Here is a 21,722-nt window from a genome sequence, read left to right as displayed (position 1 = left end):
CAGGCTCATCAGAGAGTCAGTGGTTCCTGCAGACGAAAGAGACGAAAAGAGACGAAAGAGTGGGTTGGTGGTGGTGGCAGTGGGCATTCTTCTTTTTTGTTCTTGTCCCCGACTGTCCGCCCGTCCGTCCGCCCTAACTGGACTAAGGTAGTTTTCCCTTTTCTCGGCGCGTCGTGGCGATAGGCGGTCTTCTAGGAGGTGGAGGGGAGGTACCTTTCATCATGTTCTACCTCCGTAGTGAGAGGGAGAGGGAGAGGGATCGGTTACTGCGGTGATGGATGTCTAGGAGGTATCCCCGTCACATGGATCGAGGGATGAAGGGATGCATTGGGATGGAGGGGCAAAAAGACAGGGCAGGGCTACGCCAACAACACCGGCCGTCGTGTCGTTTCATCTGATGACTGCTAATGAGCGATTTACGATGTGGATTCCCTTCCAGGTTGTCCGGTTGTCATTATTGTTATTATGATAATGATGCCGATAACACCACAGTCACCTCTGGTCCACTACCTCCTAGCTCCTAGGACAATCAACACCTCATCCTTCTCAGAGCCGCGAATAGCGACATGGCACAAGCCTCACCGTGGCGGAGTGGTAGTGTGACACGCTGCTCAAAGAGGCGAACGAGTCCCCCCCACTAATGACCAGCATAAGGTTATTTCATCGTGAGGTTATTATTCATGCCTTGCCGATGCGCTGATGATTATTCACTGTTGGAAGTCTTGCCGGCGGTTGGCGGTTGGCGGTGGGAGGAGGGACGCGGCGCCAGGGTCTGCACGGACCAGCAGCACGCTCGGCACAGCAGCTCCAGGTCCAGTAGTTCGAGTTCTATTAGTGCTCTCTCTGCCCATCAACTGAGAACTACTTGACACACACACCTACCTACACCCGAACACACTCTTACACTCTCACCGTCTGGAACATTCGCCCTCCTTGCGCTTTGTTCTCTTGACACCCTCTCCCACCACTCTTCTTCCCCCTTCCAACAACAACAACAACCACCGCGCACCTCGCATCACCACATTCACCACCCCTCTGCGCACTGCACCCACCGTCACCATGGTAAGCCCGCCGCCAGAACTGCCCCCCCGCTGCTGACCGCTCCCTCATTCGGCCACTTTGCTAATCTGCTGCTTCCTTCAGGCCGACTCCAAAATCATTTCCAACACCGCTACAGTACGCTCTTTGTGCTCTGCTCTGCACGCCCCGCGCCCCGCGCCCACCCTCTGCCCTGACTCCCTCATCTGACACCAAGAAATAGCTCGAAAAATACAACAAGCTCACCCAGCATGACAAAGTCATTGCCGAGTACGTCTGGATTGACGCCAGCGGAGGTGTGCGCTCAAAATGTGCGGTGAGTCAGCAGAAAATCTGTCGAAGACAATGGGCGACGTGAGCTTCTGGCTCCCATGGGGACAACTCAATGCGAGGGCAGGCCAGGCCTTGCCTAGCTGCGGCTTGGCTTGGGATGCCCGCCTTCGGCTGAGCTCGGACGATGCATGAAAGCTCCACGTTCGCCTTACTGGTGTGCGCGACAGCTGTCACCCTCCCCATCCTTCTGCCAACGAGACCCTGGCGCGATGGGAGATGCTAGCTTGAGAAAGCTCATGCATGCGCGCGCGCACGCATGCACGCACGCACACACACGCACACACCTCCTCCGTGTGGCCATGCTAATGTGTCGTGCTTGTAGACTTTCGACAAGAAAAAGGACATGAAGAACTGGGACTGGTCCAAGGCTCCCATTGACCAGTCCGAAGAAGCCATCAAGTCCCTCAAGGAGTGGAACTTTGACGGCTCTTCGACTGCTCAAGCTCCAGGAGACAACTCCGACGTCTACCTCCGACCTGTCGCTGCCTTCGCCGATCCCTTCCGTGGCGGTGACAACATCCTCGTGCTTGCCGAGACCTGGATGTCTGATGGCAAGCCCAATGCATTCAACTTCCGCCACGATGCTGCCGTCGTCATGAAGGCACACGAGAAGCACGAGTTCTGGTTCGGTCTCGAGCAAGAGTACACGCTCCTCGACTTCGAGGGCTGGCCATATGGCTGGCCCAAGGGCGGTTTCCCCGCTCCCCAGGGTCCATACTACTGTGGTGTCGGAACGGGCAAGGTCTTTTGCCGAGACATTGTCGAGGCACACTACAAGGCCTGCTTGTACGCCGGCATCAACATTTCCGGTACCAACGCAGAGGTCATGCCCGCTCAGTGGGAGTACCAGGTCGGCCCATGCACAGGCATCGATCGTGAGTGCTTTCCCTTTTTTTTTTCCTTCCTTTCTTTTCCGTTGCCTCTCGACAGCTCTCCGTGAATCCAAACTAATATACTCGCAGTCGGTGACCAGCTCTGGATGTCCCGTTTCATGCTCCACCGCGTCGCCGAGGACTTTGGCGCCAAGATCACTTTTGCACCAAAGCCAATCCCCGGTGACTGGAACGGTGCCGGTCTTCACACCAACGTGTCGACCAAGGCGATGCGCGAGGACGGTGGCATGAAGCACATTGAGGCGGCCATGGAGAAGTTGGCCACTCGTCACAAGGAGCACATGAAGGTGTATGGTGAGGGTAACGAGGCCCGCATGACGGGTGCACACGAGACGGCCTCGTACGACAAGTTCACATGGGGCATCGCCAACCGTGGATCCTCTGTGCGTGTGAACCGTGCTTGCGCTGAAGAAGGCAAGGGATACTTTGAGGACCGTCGTCCTGCCTCCAACGGTGACCCATATCAGATTACTGGTCTGATTGTCGAGACTGTAAGTTTGACCGAGCGAGAGAGGGGCGAGAGAGTAAGCAACCCCGAGAGTGCCATGCTAATGCAACATGACCTCCAGATTTGCGGCAAGGTCGAGGGCGCAGACGTCTTCAAGACCGCGTCTCAACAACCCAACGAGGTCGACACTGTGGTCCCCATTTCGAAGCCTTAGACGATTTTTGTTTTTCTTTCCTCCACACGAAGAATCAACGACTTGAACTTGAACTCGAACGAATCGCACAACCCACCAACCGACGACCCACTCATACACACACTCTACCACTACGAAGATGATATCCCTCCCTCGCATTACGATTGGTTGTGATTGGACTGTACTACGGGCAGGACATGGTGTCTACGGAAGCGTGGAAAGAAAGACAAGGCAGACACATATATGGACCGAGAGGAGAATGTGCCGGCCTTGGTTTTTTTTTTCTGCTTTCTTTTGACACTTTAGCTTTTCACCATAGCGAAAAGATACGACTTGACACTACTCACCTGCGCGATTTTCTTTTTTTCCCTTCCCCAAGTTTTATTTTTCCTTTTGTGAAAAGACATGTTTTCTTCCTCGTCTTGTCACTCACTTTCATACTGTAGCGATTTGTTTACTTACTGGAGTGAGTGAGTGACTGACTGACTTGAGATTTGATGATAATGACGAATAAGTTTCATCTGTTCTACTTATTCTCTGTTGTTCTCTTCTACTGCTACGCTGTTCTCTTTCTGTTCCCTTCTGTTCTGTTTTGTCCAGTTCTGTCCTGTGTCAAAAAACACTGTATATACAGGGCGAGCGGGCCATGCATCTATTTGCTTCTTCTCCAATTCATGATCTGAATCTGTATATGTGTACAGTGTGTGCATGTGTGCATGTGTACATGTATGTGCATGTGTGCATGTGTATGCATGTGTGTTTGCGTGTGCGTGCGTGCGTGTGTGTGTGATGACGATGCCGTTGCCGCCGCCGCCGCTGATGATGATGATATCAAAATCTCACAAGCCAACGACTGTTTCATCATCAAACCCTCGCCTTCTTCTTGATCCACTCAATCCACACACCCAAATCCTCACAAATCTCCAACGCACGCGCCAATTCACGTTTTTCCTGCGCCTCGGAATCTGCCTCTGCATCCTCACCAGGTCCATGCTTTACCACAACAGGATGATCACAATCCAGCACGACAATTTCCGCATTCGGCACCACCTGAAATGCGACTTGGTACACGAGGTCCTTGCAGGGAATCGGAAATGACATGTGCACGCTAGGGATAGCGACTTCTTTGAACGTATTGCTCGAGAACGCGATATCAACCCGAGTTTTGGCGACTTCGCCGCTGGTTGGAGGTAGTAGGTCCATAGACTCGAGATCGGCTGTAGGAGGTTCATTGCTAGAGAGCTCTGACGACGGGTCAATGCTCAGTCGGGGTGTGTCAAAGGTTTCTTTGAGAAGAATCGATATACGGGCCCACTGTCGCAGTGTAGGTAGCAGTTCGACAAGTTGTCTAGGATGTGAAAAGGGAACTTCTTCAAGAGTGTAGCCAAGGTCCGCCTTAGAGACTTCAAGGACATACTCATGGAGAGCGTCCTCTTCTCTATCCTTGGGGGCTCCAGATACCGGTACACTTGACTCGGAAATGACTCTGAATGCCATGTCCCCCGAGTGGAACCCGAGCAACTTGAGGTGATACAGGGGGAACATGGTCGACTGCGAGTATTGGTCTCCGAGGCTGGCAAGGACTGGCGCAGCGATTCCCAGAGGTAGGAGAACAGGCGGGTCCAGTTTTGCGACGAAGCGTAGATCGGGAAGTCGTTCACCCCCGTCAATGGCCATGGCGTCTCCACCAGTGCCCGAGGAGCTCGCACTGACGGTTGTATTGGGCGGGTCTTGCCAGGGGATGCCGTCGGCACTCTCCGGCGATGGCAATTCGAAAGTCTCTGGCAGCCAGGCATCGGATACGCGAAGCGGAGGGTAAATACCGGCTGCACATGATTGAGCTTCGACGCGCAAGCTCCAAACATCAGGAGAGTCGTCGGCTTGCGTGTCTGCATCCTCTGGGCCATCGACGTCCATGGCCGAGTCGTCCTTGGACACGGAAGGATCGAAATTCGACGTCCAGTAGTCCAGAGTGAGACCAATCTTGCCGTTCCCATGCAGTGATGGCCTACCGCTCCGTTTGCGCAGGACCTCACGCTCCGCTATGGCATCCGCAGAGCTACCCTTCAGCTCCCTCAATGTCTTGACGGCCGCCTTCTCCAGCTCGTACAGTTTCTCCAGGCTGGTGTGTAGGCCTTTCATGGCCTCAAAACAGTCCACCTGCTCTTTGCACAGCCGGTCCATCCTTGCTAGCCGATCCAAGCTCTTTGCAAAACGATCAAGACTCGACTGCAGCAAGATGCCATTGGGGACGGTCAGGTCCTGTAATAGCACCTTGCTCGCCGCGAGCCCCATCACCTGCTCCTCCGGCTTCTTGTCCGCTTCGCATGGGAACATGTCTGGACTAACCGATTGAGCATATTCGCCGTTCATCTTCACAATCACCATCATCTTCTCTCCCGGTCCAGCCAGACAAATCTCGTTGGCATTGTCGTCGTGGGTGACGTCCAGGCCGCAACGACGTGCAATTCTCTGGATCCCATCCCATGTCACCCTCCCTGTACTCTTCCCAATCCTCCTCATAATCTTCGCCATCTTGGCCTTCCTCTCCTCATCCTCGTTGCGCTTGCGACTCGGACCAGCCACGCCCATGAACTCACTCATACTCGGCATCATGCCCACGGCAGAAGCCAATACAGGCGTGGGGACATTCACGTTAAGATTCGGTGTCAAGCCAGTGCCCATATCCACACCCAGTCCATGTAACATGTTGCTACCTGGCGTGCCAAAAGGGCCTTGGCCCGGTGATGCCGAACCGATGCCAGGGCCGCCAGTTTGACTGAGAGAATGCATCATGGGCGTGGAGGCCAGTGTCTTACTGCCATGGCTACTGCTCACCGTGGGATGGTTCACCGGAGTCTTACCCGACAGCTCTTTCCGTGTTGCAGCAGGCGAGGGGACGCTGCGAGGAGTGGTGGTGTGCGGAGTGCCCATGTTATGGGTTGCTGCCTTTTTCGAGGCGGACGAGGGTTGCGTCGGGGTATAGTTAGTATTGGGCGTCGACATGTTGACGTGAATGCGCACGGAAAATGCGCTGGTGAGGTGTGGTTTGTTAAGTGACCATGTTATTGTTGATGTTGTTGATGTTGTTGTTGTTGATGTTTAAGTGAGTGTGGAAGTCGAGAAATCAGGCAAGGTAGTGTCGATCACTCTCACGAAAACACGTGACTTCAATTACCGCCTGTTTACCTTTTTTTCCCCCTGGGCTTCTTTCGACGTTCGTACTTGACTGCTGACAACGAGGATAGACCTAGCGATTGCTTTCGACATCGTAAAACAGACTTTCCTGTCGCTTCATCGAAGAATGCCAGTGAGGTGCTGCACACATCGATGACGCATCGCAGCCGGAGGGTCGTGGAAGGGAGAGAGAGACTGCAGTGCTCGGGCACTCCGGTCATACCGGTCATACCGGTCATAGCCACGGATGATGCCTCAGGTTACAATACACGGAGATGGTTGACCAACAGTAAGGCTACTTGGGCTACCTTACATGTCCTAGGTATGTAGCACCTACAGTAGGTAGATACCGTAGGAAAATACTACCCGCCGGTCTTCGCTAGCTCTAGGGGAAGCATCCGAACACAGTCAAAGTGCTTCGACATGGAAAAGCCTTATTTAGTACAACTTATAGCGCTGCGTGATAGAAAGATTTCTACCGGCTTATTGGAACTATTTATTGTTAAGGCTGACAGCGATTTAATTAGCGGAATTTCTCGCTATAGCTCAAGTACGGGAGGCTCCGGCTGACCTCCCTACCTCCCTTTGTTGGTATAAGGCATTATGTATACCAACACCTAGTAGTGCCACTCCGTGGTATTCGATGCAGTGCGCGGGTGAATACAATAGTGCAACTCCGTAAACGGGCTCCTACAGGCAGTTTGACGGCCTGCATAGTCTATCAAGTAAGGTAGCTAGCTTGCTTCCTACAGCCTCGACGACTACCGATATCCTTATTAGTATCCGCATTCTGGCTACAACTAGATTCATGACGCTCTTATCTAGGAGAAACCGTACGAGTCTTATAGTCCTGCGGGAAGCTGCGCCAAAGATCTAGCGACTCACCAGGCAGCGCTATCGATCTAGATCTACTCGGGAGCGATATGCGAGGAAGACGGACAGCAGTAGTGACAACTATACCGAGATCGCGATGATGATCCGATACTAGTTCCACGCTGTCTTTCCGTGGCATTGCATACTAGTTCTGGACGAGAAGCTTGTTGTGAATGGCATGGACTAGGTCCCTGGTGTAAGTTTAAAGTCGAGAGGCCTACTGTATGCTATGGTGTGACTAACCACCTACATGTTATAACCATTCTACTCATGACGAAGGTGCTGTATAAGTAAAATCTCCTGGTTCAAAGAGCCCTGGGATGCATTGATTGCTCATCTTGAACATGCATGGTTCATCCATTGACTGATGACATATCATCATGAGACCATATGTTATCTATAATAAACACGGAACTCTTCTTCCACTGCAGCCTTGGTTTGCCACTGCATTTGCATCACAACCCATGTTATAGCCCATGGGTCACAACAAAGCTTAGTCTCACCTCCTACCTACGCCTGCGCTCCATACTCACTCACTTCATACAAGCGAGATATTCAAGCGCGTTGATTGGCTGCCTTCTCCATGCGCGAAGCCTAATCGAGCTCAGACTAAAAGGATAATCTTCGACTGCATGTCGCGACAGGTTGCCAACATCAACTTGCCGTACCATCACTGCCCCGAGAACTGGCCGCCCTGACGTAGCTACACGAAAGAGATGCTCGTAAAGCTTCCAAGAACTCACACCGCACCATTCGAAATCCCCGTCGGTGGCAGTGTATAAGGATGGTCTCTTCAACTGTTCAGATCCATCGATCTTTTCATAGCAGGAAACAACTGTGACAATCCCCTTTTTCTTGCCCTGCATTGATTCAGTAAGGCAAAAAAAAAAACGCTGCATCAACAACCAACATGTCTCCGTCGCTCCTCGCTCCAGGTGTAACAACCAAGCTCGCGTACAGGAAGCCCCCTCCCTCAGCCGAGTTCCTCGAGACTCCCATTAGTTTATATACTACTTCAGACACCTTCCGAGACGAGCGCGAGGTCTTTGTTCGGGATGTCCGCGATGAGCTTCACAGATTCACCATTGAAAAGGAAGGCCTCGAATTCCTCCATGATCCCGTCGATATCCAAAACTGGGACGACGAGGACGAAGTGCGAGAAGTTTTGCTGAAGAAGACGCCTGAATTGATACTCAAGCGGTAAGTAATGAGAAACCACCGATCGATCATTATAAGAATCAAACACCATCAACGAAAATGAAAAGAAAAAAAAGAAGCCACATCACTGACCTATACATATGTATCCATTCCCCCATCCAGACTCGGCGCCAAATCCATCTTCCTCACAGCCGAACGCATCCGCCGCTCCGTCGACAACTCCACCAAATCCGACACGACTCCCGTCTTCGCCATCCACGGCGACGCAACCCGGCAATCCGGCCTCGAACTCCTCCGTACCAGCCTCGAAAAAATGTCTCCAACCGAACGCTCAAAACTCAATCTACCCTCTTCCCTCACCACCACCACCACCACCAACAACACCACCAACACCGGCCGCGTAATGTTAATCAACGTCTGGCGACCCCTCAAAACCATCACACGCGACCCTCTAGGTTTTCTCGTGCCAAGCAGTATTAATGCCTCAGAAGAACGGCACGAACAGCTCTTTTCGCGACCAGCAGATACATTCAAAGTATTTGGGAAACCTTTGGGAGATTATTGGTTGGATACGGCGAGTTATGGGGAACAGCACGAATGGGTGTTTTTGCGACATCAGAAGAGAGAGGAGCCTGTTATGTTTGTGCAGTGGGATAGTGAGGGAGTTGAAGAGGGGAAATTTGAGAATCGGATGAGTGTGTTCCATTCGTGTTTTGAGGATGAGGAGTATTGTGGGGATGAAGGGAGGGCGAGTATGGAGTTGAAGTGTTTGGTGTTTTTTTGATGATGAGGATGAAGATGATGATGATGATCATGATGTGGATTATGATTGGAGACGGTTCTTCTTAGATGCAGAACGTTGCTACGAAATACATCGGCGAGTGATCTGCTATCCAATAACATCGACCCCCATCAAACTCTCCATTGCTCTCATCCCCTGCTTCTCGAAAGCTTCTACCATTCTCTCACACTTCCTCCGCAATTCCACCTCGCTCTGTTCAGCTTGGTACCGAACCCACTCTTCCACACTCATCTTCTTCTCCGGACTCGTCAACTGCCCAGCCGCAGCAACAAGCTGTTCACCGACCCGCCCTGGGCTAGGTTGTGGGCTGGGGAGTAATACCGTATCGAGGTCGATGGCATTCCACGGATGTCGAGATTGTAATCCAGCGACTTGTTTGGAAGGGGAAGGGTTCGACATCTTCATAGGAGACCGATTCGGCGTACCTGGAGCTAGTGGAATTCTTGTTGTTGTTACTGGTTTCGTGGGTGATAATAGAACTTGGGGAGCTCTTTGCGCCGTTACAGGGTGCATGACTGATGAAGGGACATTCTCCTTATCACTACCATTTGGAGAAGGTGTGAAGCCGCCGGGCATGCGAGAAGAATGTTCAAGTAATTCGACACGACTTGAAGGGGAAAAGGCTTTCTCTGCTTCTGCAGCGACTTCATCGCGGAGTTGCTGCAGTTCGGAGTTGTCCTTGCTTCGACGTTCTTGGGTCGGCGAGGGGTCGTACTCATCGACAAGATCTTGCTCATGCTGTATAGCGGAATCAGCCTGTTGTTGTGAGGATAGTTGTTGGGTAGCGATTCGTTCGAGCTCTTGCTCAATCTCCAGTTCATCTCGTGCCAGGTCCTCGGCGACATCAGGCTCAAGTTCTGAGGACGTTCTCGTCGCCTTGGAAGCTCGCGTGGAAGAGTTCTTCTTTCCCTTAGGTCTTCCTCGGCCTTTCTTGGCAGGTGCTTTCTTGGGTTGCGAGTTTTCGTCGTCAGCTTCAGCATCCTGGCTGGTGGGTAGAGGATCGGGCTCTATTTGATCTTCGACTTCCGGCCGTGGTTCTGGTGCGACTTCCAGCTCGGCGTCGACAGAAGCTATGGATGTCCGTTCTGACTTCCGTCCACGCTTGACCTTGGGAGCTGGTTCGGGTTTTGAGGGCGCATCTACTTCGAGAAGGCTACTAGAATCTTGTTGCTTTCGAAGACCGTTTGACATCCGTTTGAGACCACGCTTAGCTTTATTTTGCTCTTGCACCACAGGTGTAGACTGATCAAGATCTTCTGCGAAGTTATCGACAGATTGCTCAAGCTCGTCTTGGAGTTGTGCAGACACTTCGCTGAGTCGTGCTTGCGCAGCCGCTTCCGCATCAGGGGTCTGTGGTATTAGAGGCACTTCGTCTGCTCCGTGTTCTATGCTGGGCTCCATTTCCGGTTGTGGTTCTGATTCAGGTTGCGTCTTCGGCTTTCTCGTTCGACTCGCCTTCTTCGGCGGAGGTTTATCGATTACGCTGATCTCAATCACAGAAGAATCGAGGACCGTAGGTTGCTTAGAGCCGCGGCCTGTTCTACTTGGCCCCTTTGCTTCCGGTGCTGATGCTGCCTCTGCCTCTACTTCCACCTCCTGTTCAAGGTCAGTATGATGAATTTCGACATCCTCTCCATTCGTGACCTTCTTCTTGCTCCTGCTGCTCTTTGCGACTGCTTTTGTCTTGGCCGTCTTCTTCTTGCCCTTCGTCGTAGTTGCCGATGAAGCTGTCGTGCCTGCTGTCATGATGCTATCATCCACATGTGCGAGACTGCTATTCATCGGAATGTCTCCAAAACTATCATGTAGACTTTGCGCATCGCTTGCTGCAGTCATCGCGCTCTGCGTGCTCATTCTACTAGCCTTGCTTGCGGTGCTGCCTCTAGCCTTACTCTTAGCCCTGCCCTTCTTCGGAGGCTCCGCAGATCCATGATAATGTTCCAGTAGCGAGAAGAATGGACATTGCGGCTCTCGTCGCTTGTGCTCCACGAAGGGATCATCTTTGGGCTCCCAGCCGTCCAGACTCAAATTACAGTAGAAGCAAGTAACTCCATCTGGCTCATCACCCTCGGGACTGGGATCCCAACACCATCCCGCCTCCACAAGCTTGTTCACTTTGCACTTCCACCCTTTCTTGGACTCGTGTGGCCAGCCATTTCCCGTTGTGAAGGTCTGCTTTCGTGCTGTGTACAATTCATCGCTCAGGGGATCGCGTGTTTCTGGTTCCTGGGTGGAATCTTCGTCTCTGGTCACGCTGATCGCTGTCGCCCAAGCGCAGTAGGCAGAGTGGGCCAGATGTTCCGAGACGGGATCGTCGCTCTCCTCCCAGCCATCGAGCTTAACGGTGCAGTGGAAGCATTGGACGTTATCGTTCGAGTCGGAGGCGGGGCGGTAGAAGAAGCCCGCGCGGGCGAGCTGTCGCGTCGATTAGTACATGAGATTTGCGTTAATACCATGTGCAGTGACATACAGCCTCCTTGGAAGGGTTCGCGTGAGGCCACTCGACTGTGTTTCCAGCTTTCCTCTTGCTGGTATTAGAGCTGGCGCGTCGCTTGGTGAGCTGTTGCGGCTGGTCGAATGTCGCCAGTCGCGCAACGAACGAGTTCATGTCGCTGGAGACTGCCGGCATGGCCATATACAGCTGGAGAAAGGACAGGTAGTGAGCGTCGGCGCGTGGAACAAGACTACAAGTGCATCGAATGGGAAACGGGCGTGTTTATTCGCGTTGTTTACACGGACGGAAGCGAGCGGGACGTGCCGTCGGTACCGCTAGCGCAAGGTACGTCAGAAGGCAGCTGCGACGGATCGATGGGATGCAGGCCGAAAGTTGATGAAGGAAAGAGCCAGCTCACTCTCACCTTCATGCCCTCACTCTCTCTTTCTCTCTCTTTCTCTCTCACACACACAGACTGCGCATGCCATGCCCTTTTGCTTCTGCCCTTCTCTTCTCTTTCATAACCCTCGATCACAAGGTAGCTCACAATATGTCGTAGACTAGCGACTATGGAAACACCATTCCCGTAAAGACACGGCACCACTACCCACACATTGCCCTCCATACCCACCTCAAAAATGTCTCTTACTCAAAAGCTGGCCGTATGTTGCCCCCAATTCCTACCAAAAACATTCCGAGATCAGAGGCTGATTGTTATACAGAAATCGCCAGTATTTCATTCCTTACTCGGTGCGAACAGCTTCTTCCTGGCCGATGCAGCATGGCAGTCCCGGCCTGCATACGTTCGATCGACTTATCCGACACGATCCTTCTCGCTCGGGCGAACGCTACGGGATCAGAAGGAGGCTCAGCCCAGCTCTCCAATCGACTCGACCGAGAGCGCAGCCAGTAGTAGCAGTGACAATGGCAGTCGAAGTGGCAGTGATGGGTCTTCAGTACGAAAACAAAAGTCTGCGCAATTGGACAAGATGAAGAAGAAGAATTCCGCGTCGGGTGACGCGGCAGGAGCAGAAAGCACTGCCGCAGATAGTCCCATGCAGAGTCTACCTCCTGGGTGGGAAGAGAACGCTGACTATAACATCAGCAACTTCTCCGATCTACCCCATCGTTTCTTTGGGTACAACCAGCACATCAAGATCAATGAGGATTTCAAAGAATCTTTACGACAGGTGCTGTGGCAGTTCCGAGCACCTATACGCTATGCGTTTGCCTATGGGTCTGGTGTATTTGGTCAAAAGTCCTCAAGTTCTAGCACTGCCGGTGAATCGCTGAGTCCACATCCGAACCCTCCCAAGGCCGTGGAGGACTGGCAGAAGGGGGGTGCAAAGATCATCGACTTTGTCTTTGGTGTCAGCCACACGCAACACTGGCATAGCTTGAACTTGCAGCAGAATCCACATCACTATTCGGGCCTCAGACACATGCCCTTCAGCTCGGGTCTCGTGTCGTGGATGCAGGATGGTTGGGGGGCTGGTCTGTACTACAATCCCTACATCACCGTCAACGGAATCATGATCAAGTATGGTGTCGTACACCTTGATACTCTCGCCAAAGACTTGACCGATTGGAACACACTCTACCTAGCTGGCAGGCTCCAGAAGCCTGTCAAGATTCTCCGCGACGACCCTAGGATACGATTGTCAAACCAGGTCAACTTGATCTCGGCGCTACGAACCGCACTTCTCATGCTGCCAGAACAGTTCACAGAGAAGCAGCTTTACGAGCGCATCACAAGCCTTTCGTACCTTGGAGACCCTCGAATGCACTCCATGATCGCATCCGAGGCACCAAACAAGGTTTCGAACATTGTGGGCGCGCAACTCCCGGGCTTTCGACAACTCTATGTTCCACTGATCGAGAATCTGCCCAATGTGAACTTCACCGACCCCCGCACACCACACTTCTACGGATGGGAAAAGGAAGATGCCATTCGTCACACTGGCACCATCTCCCAGCTCCGAGATGTCCTTGGCGGCCAGGATGGTCTGACACTCACCCAAGACATGGACCCACAAAAGCGCGGCAACATGGTCCGGCGTCTGCCCCAAGACTTTCGAAGAAAACTCTACTATCAATATATGAAGAAGTTCCAGCTTCCTGGCTCTGCCTTTGACGACATTCTCAAATCACAGGAAGATGAGGACCCTACTGGTTTCAAGAGGAGAGAAGGCGGTTCTTTTGAAAAGCGAATTGCAAGTTCCCACGATCTCCCTGAGGTGATGGCTACTTGTGTGAAGAAGACGGTGGCCTGGCCTGCAGCTATGCAGTCTGTCAAGGGTGTTTTCACGAGTGGTCTGACCAGGAGTATTAAATATGTGGGAGAGAAGAGAAGTAAGGGAAAGGCGAAGAAAGCTGCAGCGGCTGAGATGAAGAAAGAGGGGGTGAGAGTGGAGGAAGCCTCTGAGGAAAAGGAGGAGGAAAGTCCTGCTGCCGAGAAGAGAAGACAGTTGTTGAAAGAAGAGGCCGAAGACGACGAGAAGACAAACTACAAAAAGCGGTCCGAATAGGTGGATTGCTTTGATCATTGTGGCTGTTGCTGCATGAAACGGTATAGATGACTCCTTTGCTCGGAAGCAATAGGACAGGAAAGTGCAAAGGCAAAAGCACTTGACCATGATGCTTGCCTCTTGGCAGGCCGAAGAACGACAGCAGATTGTCGAACACCGCGTATTGCCCGCGGGACTGTAAATACTGATCAGTCGCAAAAAGCCATTGAACAAACGATGTCGTCTTAATTACTTGTCTCACCCACCTCTTCCTGCAGGTCTAAGGTAAGCTCTTTTTTTTTAGCTCTCGGCTTGGAAGTTCTCACAATCGAATAGATGGTGGATAAACATCATTGGTGATTGCAGGCGGGGAGGGAGGAAATCGGATGGATCAAACTTGAACTGGTTGTACCTACGAAAAGAAGCTGAATTGACAAATCCTCCCGTACGTGTACATCTATATTATCAAGACCAGGACCCTTATTCTTATTCTTCCTCTTCTGAAGTTGCATGTTCTTCTTCAGAAGCAGTACCACCACCACCACCTCCTCCTCCTCCTCCACCTCCTACTTCTCAGCCACCACCACCCTCTTTACCTATGGCCCGCTCGGGGGGTCGACTTTAGGAACATCATCAGCCGCAGTTGTCACACCATTTGCCTGAATCATCTGACCAGTCATCCCATTTCCAACATTTCCCCTGTGCTTCTTACCATGCCGATGATGCCGCCTCTTCGGCTTCCCAGGCACCTGCTCACCAGTGCCGCCATTCTGCGTACCGCCATTTTGCTCACCAGTGCCGCCGTTCTGCGTACCGCCATTCTGCTCACCAGTGCCGCCGTTCTGCGTACCGCCATTTTGCTCACCAGTGCCGCCGTTCTGCGTACCGCCATTCTGCGTACCAGTGCCGCCGTTCTGCGTACCGCCATTCTGCTCACCAGTGCCGCCGTTCTGCGTACCGCCATTCTGCGTACCAGTGCCGCCATTCTCCGTACCAGTGCCACCATTCTGCGTGCCAGTGCCGCCATTCTGGGTGCCAGTGCCGCCATTCTCCGTACCAGTGCCCCCATTCTGCGTACCAGTGCCGCCGTTCTGCGTACCAGTGCCGCCATTCTGCGTACCAGTGCCGCCATTCTGGGTACCAGTGCCGCCGTTCTGCGTTCCAGTGCCGCCATTCTGCGTGCCGCCGTTCTGCTCACCAGTGCCGCCATTCTGCGTACCAGTGCCACCATTCTGCGTGCCAGTGCCGCCATTCTGGGTGCCAGTGCCGCCATTCTCCGTACCTGTGCCCCCATTCTGCGTACCAGTGCCGCCGTTCTGCGTACCAGTGCCGCCATTCTCCGTACCAGTGCCGCCATTCTGGGTACCAGTGCCGCCGTTCTGCGTTCCAGTGCCGCCATTCTGCGTGCCGCCGTTCTGCTCACCAGTGCCGCCATTCTGCGTACCAGTGCCGCCATTCTCCGTACCAGTGCCGCCATTCTGGGTACCAGTGCCGCCATTCTGCGTACCCGTGCCGCCGTTCTGCGTGCCAGTGCCGCCATTCTCCGTACCAGTGCCGCCATTCTGGGTACCAGTGCCGCCGTTCTGCTCACCAGTGCCCCCAGTCTGCGTACCAGTGCCCTCCTTCGTCTCACCAGTTCCCCCAGTCGTCGTACCACCATTAGTAGTCGCCCCATTCTCCTCGCCCGCAGGAGCACCACTACACGCAGGGAATTTCGTCGCCATTCCTTGACCACCATGGCAAGAATTTTTATTCGTGCTCTTCAACGATCGCCCATGGCTTGAGCCTTCCATGCCCGTGTACGGTTGGCAAATGGAGGCGATGTTTTCCCCGCAGTTGTTTTCGATTTGGGCTGTGTCTCCGCTGTTTTGAAGGGTTAGCGGGTGGGGGTTTGTGGGGAGAGATGGGGAGATGATGGATTCGGAGGGAGGGATGGGATGGAGAGGAAGAGGAAAGGGGGAAAGGAAGAGGGGAAAGGGAGAGGACAAAGGGAGAGGGAAAGGGAGAGTATGGTTGTAAATGAGTTTGGAGGGTGAAAAGGGGACAGGGGGGGAAAGGGAAAGGGAAAGGGAGAGGGAAAGGAAAAAAGGGGGGAAAAGCGAAATACTCACAAATTCGGATTGATGCCAGCAACATCATTCTTGACATTGTGAATTTTATTATTCTGTATAATGACCTGTCGTGGCGAGTGCTCTTTGTTGTTGGGGCAATTCCCGCAGCTGCGGTAGAGATGGCTGATGCCGTAATATTCGCCTCCGCGAATGGTGACGGTGCCTGAGCCATCGTGTTGGACGAATTTGTTGGGTGCGTTGTTGGCTCCTCCGCCAACGATGAGGGCGTTGCCTTTTCCGTAGACTTGGACGGCTTCTGTTGATACCCAACTCGTAGTTTTGTGATTAGCGGATGTTCTTTTTGACTTTGGCTCTTGGAGATGATGACGATGACGACGATGATGATGATGATGATGACGATGTGGGTGTGAATGCGGAAGTGGTGATGATGATGATGATGATGATGAGAGGAAGAGGAAGAGGAAGAGGAAGAGGAAGAGGAAGAGGAAGAGGAAGAGGAAGAGGAAGAGCAACTCACCATCACAAACACTTCGAAACCAGACATTCGTCAAGGTACAAGAACCCAAACAAAAGACGCCACTGATTTGCTTCGTTCCAAAGATGACATTCGAGATGGAAGCACCATCTTCCAGGATAAACGTTGAGGCCGAATCATCGTATTCCTTGGACGGATCGCAATTCACTCCACGGTCAAACTCCCACATTTTGAAGTCATTGGCCCCTTTGATCATTTTCGGGGCGCTGAGAGCTGTGTATCCCGCGGATTTGGGAATGGCGACCTCGGCATAACAGAATTGTGCCACTGCGAGGGCGTTGAAAAGGGACCGGAGACGGGCCATTTTGAATGAAGAAAGAGAGGATCTTGATGTTGATTTTTTTGTTGTTGTTGTTGGTTTGTTTTTTTTTGTTTGTTGGTTCTTCTTTTCTTCTTTTCTTCTTCGCGAATTTATTTCTGGTGGTCCAGCACGCAGAGTGAAAGAGAGATGGCGAGAGAGGGAGAGAGGTGAGGTGAAGTGTGGTTGCGAAAAGGTTTGTGGCAGGTACACTCTTATAATCCCAACATCCTGGACCTGCACGTTTCGGGCATGGTAAACTGTAACACTGGTAGAACTCGCTTGTAATAGGACACAACAACAAGCAGACTATTATCCCTGTGGTCCTCGTAATCCCTTCCTGTATACGCCAATGTTGCGCCAGGAACTCAGCTGCTTGTTGGCAACATCAGCAGCAGCAGCAGCACAATCAGCAACATCAGCAGCTTTGGATCAAAAAAAAAAGACGATTTTGTACATACTTTGAGTAGGCACTACTGTTGTCTGTACCAACACGTCGGCAGATGGATAAATGGATAGATGGATGCTTGGATGATTGGATGGATGTATGAATGGATGAATAGATAGATAGACGGATGCTGAAGCCTGAATGCGATAACCTTGAGTTTAATTCTGCGAGCCAGATCGGTGAAGAACATGATAATCCTAGTGAAGATCAAGCGTCTGGACTCTGCGAATGCCAGGACCGACTTTCTTACTCTCCTTTTCTGCCTGCAGACAACCATGCCTACGGCCCAGGGCCATTTATTTCTCCAGTTTACATACCCTTCTTTCCGGGAACCTCGCCACGAATCGTACTATCGTAGCACGAAGTCGTATACATTCGTAACCACCGTAGACACCAAAAAACAAGGGGGATACGCAACTTGCCCATAACATTCATGGGCAAGTTGGCAAGCCACAACTGGGGGGTAAAAGAGGGCACCAACCTTGTCTTTTTGTTATGTAGAGAGCGCTCTAGGCCCTCGGATTTTTTGTCGATCAATTAAGATCAAGGTCGAGACGAATCTGTAGAAAGCCCTTTCTTGTTTTCTATCGAAGAAGGCATTTTGCTATTAGCCTAGACACAACCCCCAACCAAACCCCTGGAGCGTATGAAACCCAAAAACGTCGTCCCGTGGAGAAAGACAGGAAGAAAAGAAGGTTGCTGGCGACGATGATGATAATGATAATGATAAAGACAGTGATAACAGAATTTGATAAAATATCGAGCGAAAGGCATCAGGGGAGGGAAGTGAAGTGAAGTGAAGTGAAGTGTTGTTGCTTGTTGTATGAAAGTTGGAAGGATTTCACCCGGTGCTCGGGATGATCCTTGTTTGCATCTAGAACACTCTCGAACAGGTCGGTAACCGGTTGTAGTTTTTTCCCGTTCCGTACCGTATAAGCTTGCTACCTCTACTACCTCCACCTCCCGGCAAGGGGGGCGGATACTACCTCCGGGAAGTGGGGGTGTAACAGAACGTACCTGAAGAGTGAAGACTATTCACTCACTTTACTCACTCACTCACTTTCTATACTATTTTAACCAGAAAAATTTATATATACACACATATACCCAATGCGATCCCAACAAACCAACCACCTTACCAAACTCAACAACAGACAACAAAAAACCAATATACCTCACAAATCAGCCTATTCATACAGATACCTTAGGTACCTACTTTAAGCGCGCGCGCCCCCCCTCTCGTATTACCAAACGTAGCCCATAGAATCCACTAGTCACAAGATCTCTCTCCCGGGGTACATCGAAGAAAGAAAGACGAAAAAGGCTTGTATTGGGCTAGGGCTAGAGGATTGAGCCCTGTATTGTTACATTTTTCTTTTCTTTCTTTTATTTTTATTTTTATTTTTTATTCTTTTTTTGGTTGAATATATATCTACAAGGTAGAAAGGATAGGTACTCACTAAGCGAGGTAGGTAGCAATAATCAATCAATCAATCAATCAATCAAATACTATCATTATAATCATCATCATCATCATCATCATCATCATCATCATCATCATCATCATCATCATTATCAAAGAAAAAAAGAAACAAAAAGCGCAAAAGCAACCTAGTAGATACCGAGGCATAACATATACCTGTACGTAGGTAGTATGTAACTACCCAACGTAGCTAGGCTAGGTAGTGTCTAGGTACCTATTTATGTACCTTACCGTACACCACCTGTATCCATAGAACGACCTAGATAAAATGCTCAGAAAGACGACCAAAAGACAACAATTTCTCCATCCAACCTCCGTAGCGAGCTGCAAGAAAGCCACCTACATTAGGTTTAGAACTTTAGATACCTATGTTTGATATTGATTGCAAATACGGATCTATCATCAGCGCTAAGGGCTCGAGTTTTTTTGTCTCATGTATATACGAGGATATATACCTACCCCCTGTGTATAAGAGAGGAAGAGGAAGAGGAATGTTTGTGTATGTTTTTGGGGGCGAGGGAGATTTATACCTATTTGAGGTTTGAGTTGACTTTTGAGGTTTGGGTGAGAAGGGAGATGGGAGATGGGAGACGGGGAAGAAGAAGAAGAGGGGAAACGAGTTCGTGGAAAGGATGGAATTCGATCTCTCTCGCTGTCTCTCTCTCTCTCTCTCTCTCTCGCTATGCTATGATATGCTCTATAGTAGACTTTTGTACAATGTGATCCACTACTCTCTCATCTCTCATCCATCCCATCTCACCCCTTTTCCCCTTTCCCATTCCCCATTCCCCCTTCCCCCTCACCTCCATCCCCACCCCCACCTATTTCCCCTCCTCCCAATCCTCCCGAATCATATCCGCCGCCTTCTCGGCAACTCCATACAACGAACTACTCAAATGCGCACTCAACTGAATCGGCACCACACTCGCATCCACCACTCTCACATTCTGCGTACCATAGACCTGCAATCTCGAACTCACCACACCGCCCAATTCCCGCTTCATCATCGCGCAACTCGCCACATAATGCCACACACTCGTGAACGAACTCTTGATCCACGCCTCCCAGACGGAGTCGTCCGCGCCGCGAGGCACAACGTCGTAGCCCGGCGTGATTTCACTTTCGACGTAGTCGCTCAGCGGCGCTGTTTCGAAGACGGCGCGAGAGGCCTTGTTGATGGCGATTTGGAAGGCGAGGTCGAGAGGGTGGAGGAAGTAGTGGGGGTTCACGACCGGGTGGGTCCATGGGTCAGAAGAGTGGATGTGTGCGGTGCCGCGGGAGAGGACGATGAGGTTCCAGTTGTCGATGCCGACTTGGGTGTAGTCGGAGTTGACGGTGAAGAAGGCTTCGGCGGCGGCGGAGTCGGTGGTGGTGAAGAGGTTTTGGATTTGGGCGAGCAGGATGAGTTCGGTGGAGGAGAGGTTAGAGGAGACGAGGGATTGTTCGGTGAGGAGGGTGGAGAAGGAGTTGACGGTGGAGATGGCGTCGAAGAACCAGGATTGGGCCGAGGAGTTGCCCAGGAGCTGGTGGGCAGAAGGGAAGGCGATGGCGGAGGATGGACCGGTGCCGTTGCCAAAGTCGATGCCTGCGCGAGGTTGATAGAGGACGGTGTTTTTGGTCTGTTCTTGGACATTCTTGCCTACACCAGAGAGTTCGAGTTGGACATCGATGCCGGCTGCGCTCAGAACTTCGGGGTCGCCTACACCAGAGAGCTCGAGGATCTGAGGGCTTTGCAAGCTCCCGGCTGCGAGGAGAACCTCTCGTCCGGCTTGGACGTATTGCACCGGGGAGGTGGGTGAATGCTGGAAGTGTACACCTGCAGCACGAAGAGGCGCACCAATGCTATCGCTAGAGGTTGATTCCCAGACAATTTCGGTGACACGATGTCCCGTCAGAATGACAAAGTTGTTCCTCTCCTCCACCTGGTGTTGAGCGTACGTCGTGAAAGGGCTCGAGCGATTCTGGTTCTCATCCGAGTGCACCATATTGGGAATGATGGTTCCACCAGTAGTCCGTCCAGAGGCAGCATCAGGGTTGCGAGTCAAGCCAGGCCAAATCTTCTCGGATGCTTCGAGCGCCGGTACTTGCGTGCCACCATACATGCCAGCACCAAATGAGACTTGCACAGATCCATTGAAGCCATGGGCGGTAGGCTCATAGTCTGCACCCTTCGTGACCTGCTTGTCCAGCTCGGGCGTGTTGAAACCCTCCGCTTTCAACATGTACGGGTTGAACTCATCCCAGCCCCAACTGTCATCGCCCGTCAGAAGCGGGAGGATATCATACTGGGAAGCTGCTCCTTTGGTCCACGAAGCGCCGTTGATGGAGCCACTCCCACCGAGAGTCTTGCCAGCGACGAGGAGGAGGGAGGCATTGTTCTGCCATGGGATTGGCGTCGAGTGGATCTGGTGGTCGAGCTCTGTTGTGTTGAAGGCTGCTCCGTATGTGCGGACATCAGAGACACGCGGATCCTCGTGCATATCATAACCAACCTCAATCACCAGGACGGATACGGCTGGATCCTCGGTGAGACGGCTCGCCACCGTGAGACCTGTGAGACCACCGCCTGTGCTGGAGTCAGCCTGATCCTTTCTTGGATGATTCCTCTCTGCCAGTTGATCTCTGGATGACGATCAAGATATATATATCAGGTATACATATATATATATATAATGTCGAGGTACATACCAGCGATGACATAATCGAAAGTCTGATTCGCAATGGCTGCCGTATCGTTCGTGATGCCATGAGTGAAGCCATTTCTGGTCACTCTGGCAATGTTGGCGGGTAGTGCAGCTGCTACAGAGCTGGAGAGAGTGAGCCCGAGCAACGTTCGTGGATAAATCATCGCAACCGCAACTGCAACCGCAAGCACAGGTGTTGTCGTGGACAATCTTTTGCTGAGGGGATTATTGATGATGCAAGTCGGATCTCTGGTCGTGGACAGTTACGGTGCAGAATGGCGCTTCTTAAATCTTCAGTTGAGCCGCCCCAAGCTCATGTCTCTGCCGCAGGACGCCCAGCATAATT

At 51.9% G+C, this 21,722-nt stretch overlaps 8 protein-coding genes across 8 annotated transcripts; 3 read left to right on the top strand and 5 right to left on the bottom strand.

The window, feature by feature from the left end:
- Positions 1-887: 887 nt before the first annotated feature.
- Positions 888-3,279, top strand: SEPMUDRAFT_147862 (glutamine synthetase). The gene is made up of 6 exons (XM_016904560.1): positions 888-1,062; positions 1,144-1,176; positions 1,262-1,354; positions 1,694-2,246; positions 2,334-2,755; positions 2,834-3,279. The coding sequence occupies exons 1-6, from the start codon at positions 1,060-1,062 to the stop codon at positions 2,924-2,926; spliced, it is 1,197 nt and encodes a 398-aa protein (XP_016762120.1). The 5' UTR covers positions 888-1,059; the 3' UTR covers positions 2,927-3,279.
- A 165-nt stretch (positions 3,280-3,444) lies between these two features.
- Positions 3,445-5,105, bottom strand: SEPMUDRAFT_147861 (uncharacterized protein). The gene has a single exon (XM_016904559.1). It carries the CDS (start codon positions 5,087-5,089, stop codon positions 3,770-3,772), a length of 1,320 nt encoding a protein of 439 aa, XP_016762119.1. The 5' UTR covers positions 5,090-5,105; the 3' UTR covers positions 3,445-3,769.
- Positions 5,106-5,500: 395 nt separating this feature from the next.
- Positions 5,501-5,911, bottom strand: SEPMUDRAFT_11813 (uncharacterized protein; the record flags this gene model as incomplete). Its single annotated transcript, XM_016901405.1, has 1 exon — positions 5,501-5,911. A coding segment is annotated over one exon (411 nt), but the record flags the coding sequence as incomplete, so codon positions are not given.
- Positions 5,912-7,587: 1,676 nt separating this feature from the next.
- On the top strand, positions 7,588-8,897 carry SEPMUDRAFT_115290 (uncharacterized protein; the record flags this gene model as incomplete). Its single annotated transcript, XM_016901146.1, has 3 exons — positions 7,588-7,619; positions 7,916-8,155; positions 8,276-8,897. The coding sequence occupies 3 exons, from the start codon at positions 7,588-7,590 to the stop codon at positions 8,895-8,897; spliced, it is 894 nt and encodes a 297-aa protein (XP_016762117.1).
- On the bottom strand, positions 8,678-11,563 carry SEPMUDRAFT_81817 (BIR-domain-containing protein). The gene is made up of 2 exons (XM_016910291.1): positions 11,386-11,563; positions 8,678-11,330 (listed from the first exon to the last, which is right to left on the bottom strand). Exons 1-2 carry the CDS (start codon positions 11,548-11,550, stop codon positions 9,003-9,005), a joined length of 2,493 nt encoding a protein of 830 aa, XP_016762116.1. The 5' UTR covers positions 11,551-11,563; the 3' UTR covers positions 8,678-9,002.
- A 330-nt stretch (positions 11,564-11,893) lies between these two features.
- On the top strand, positions 11,894-14,093 carry SEPMUDRAFT_147859 (mitochondrial matrix Mmp37). The gene is made up of 2 exons (XM_016904558.1): positions 11,894-12,011; positions 12,072-14,093. Exons 1-2 carry the CDS (start codon positions 11,988-11,990, stop codon positions 13,875-13,877), a joined length of 1,830 nt encoding a protein of 609 aa, XP_016762115.1. The 5' UTR covers positions 11,894-11,987; the 3' UTR covers positions 13,878-14,093.
- A 1,460-nt stretch (positions 14,094-15,553) lies between these two features.
- SEPMUDRAFT_41052 (polysaccharide lyase family 3 protein) lies at positions 15,554-16,767 on the bottom strand (the record flags this gene model as incomplete). Its single annotated transcript, XM_016908809.1, has 3 exons — positions 15,554-15,719; positions 15,968-16,223; positions 16,446-16,767. Coding segments are annotated over 3 exons (744 nt in total), but the record flags the coding sequence as incomplete, so codon positions are not given.
- Positions 16,768-19,513: 2,746 nt separating this feature from the next.
- On the bottom strand, positions 19,514-21,540 carry SEPMUDRAFT_61928 (alcohol oxidase; the record flags this gene model as incomplete). The annotated part of the gene is made up of 2 exons (XM_016909580.1): positions 19,514-21,258; positions 21,381-21,540. 2 exons carry the CDS (start codon positions 21,538-21,540, stop codon positions 19,514-19,516), a joined length of 1,905 nt encoding a protein of 634 aa, XP_016762113.1.
- Positions 21,541-21,722: the final 182 nt, after the last annotated feature.

This window comes from Sphaerulina musiva, assembly GCF_000320565.1.
Source record: "Sphaerulina musiva SO2202 unplaced genomic scaffold SEPMUscaffold_3, whole genome shotgun sequence".
NCBI classification, from domain to species: Eukaryota; Fungi; Ascomycota; class Dothideomycetes; order Mycosphaerellales; family Mycosphaerellaceae; genus Sphaerulina; species Sphaerulina musiva.
Note: the sequence above shows the minus strand (reverse complement) of the source record. Positions and strands in the feature narration are given on the sequence as shown.

What these genes read in the sequence shown, in the direction of transcription:
- SEPMUDRAFT_147862 (XM_016904560.1), top strand. An exon ending in CCCATGCACAGGCATCGATC is followed by an intron (nt 2,247 to 2,333) that starts GTGAGTGCTTTC and finishes ATATACTCGCAG; the next exon opens with TCGGTGACCAGCTCTGGATG. An exon ending in CTGGTCTGATTGTCGAGACT is followed by an intron (nt 2,756 to 2,833) that starts GTAAGTTTGACC and finishes CATGACCTCCAG; the next exon opens with ATTTGCGGCAAGGTCGAGGG.
- SEPMUDRAFT_147861 (XM_016904559.1), bottom strand. Translation starts at nt 5,089, where the DNA reads ATGGACCGGCTGTGCAAAGAGCAGGTGGACTGTTTTGAGGCCATGAAA.
- SEPMUDRAFT_81817 (XM_016910291.1), bottom strand. Translation starts at nt 11,550, where the DNA reads ATGGCCATGCCGGCAGTCTCCAGCGACATGAACTCGTTCGTTGCGCGA. An exon ending in CGAACCCTTCCAAGGAGGCT is followed by an intron (nt 11,331 to 11,385) that starts GTATGTCACTGC and finishes TCGACGCGACAG; the next exon opens with CTCGCCCGCGCGGGCTTCTT.
- SEPMUDRAFT_147859 (XM_016904558.1), top strand. Translation starts at nt 11,988, where the DNA reads ATGTCTCTTACTCAAAAGCTGGCC. An exon ending in CTCTTACTCAAAAGCTGGCC is followed by an intron (nt 12,012 to 12,071) that starts GTATGTTGCCCC and finishes ATTGTTATACAG; the next exon opens with AAATCGCCAGTATTTCATTC.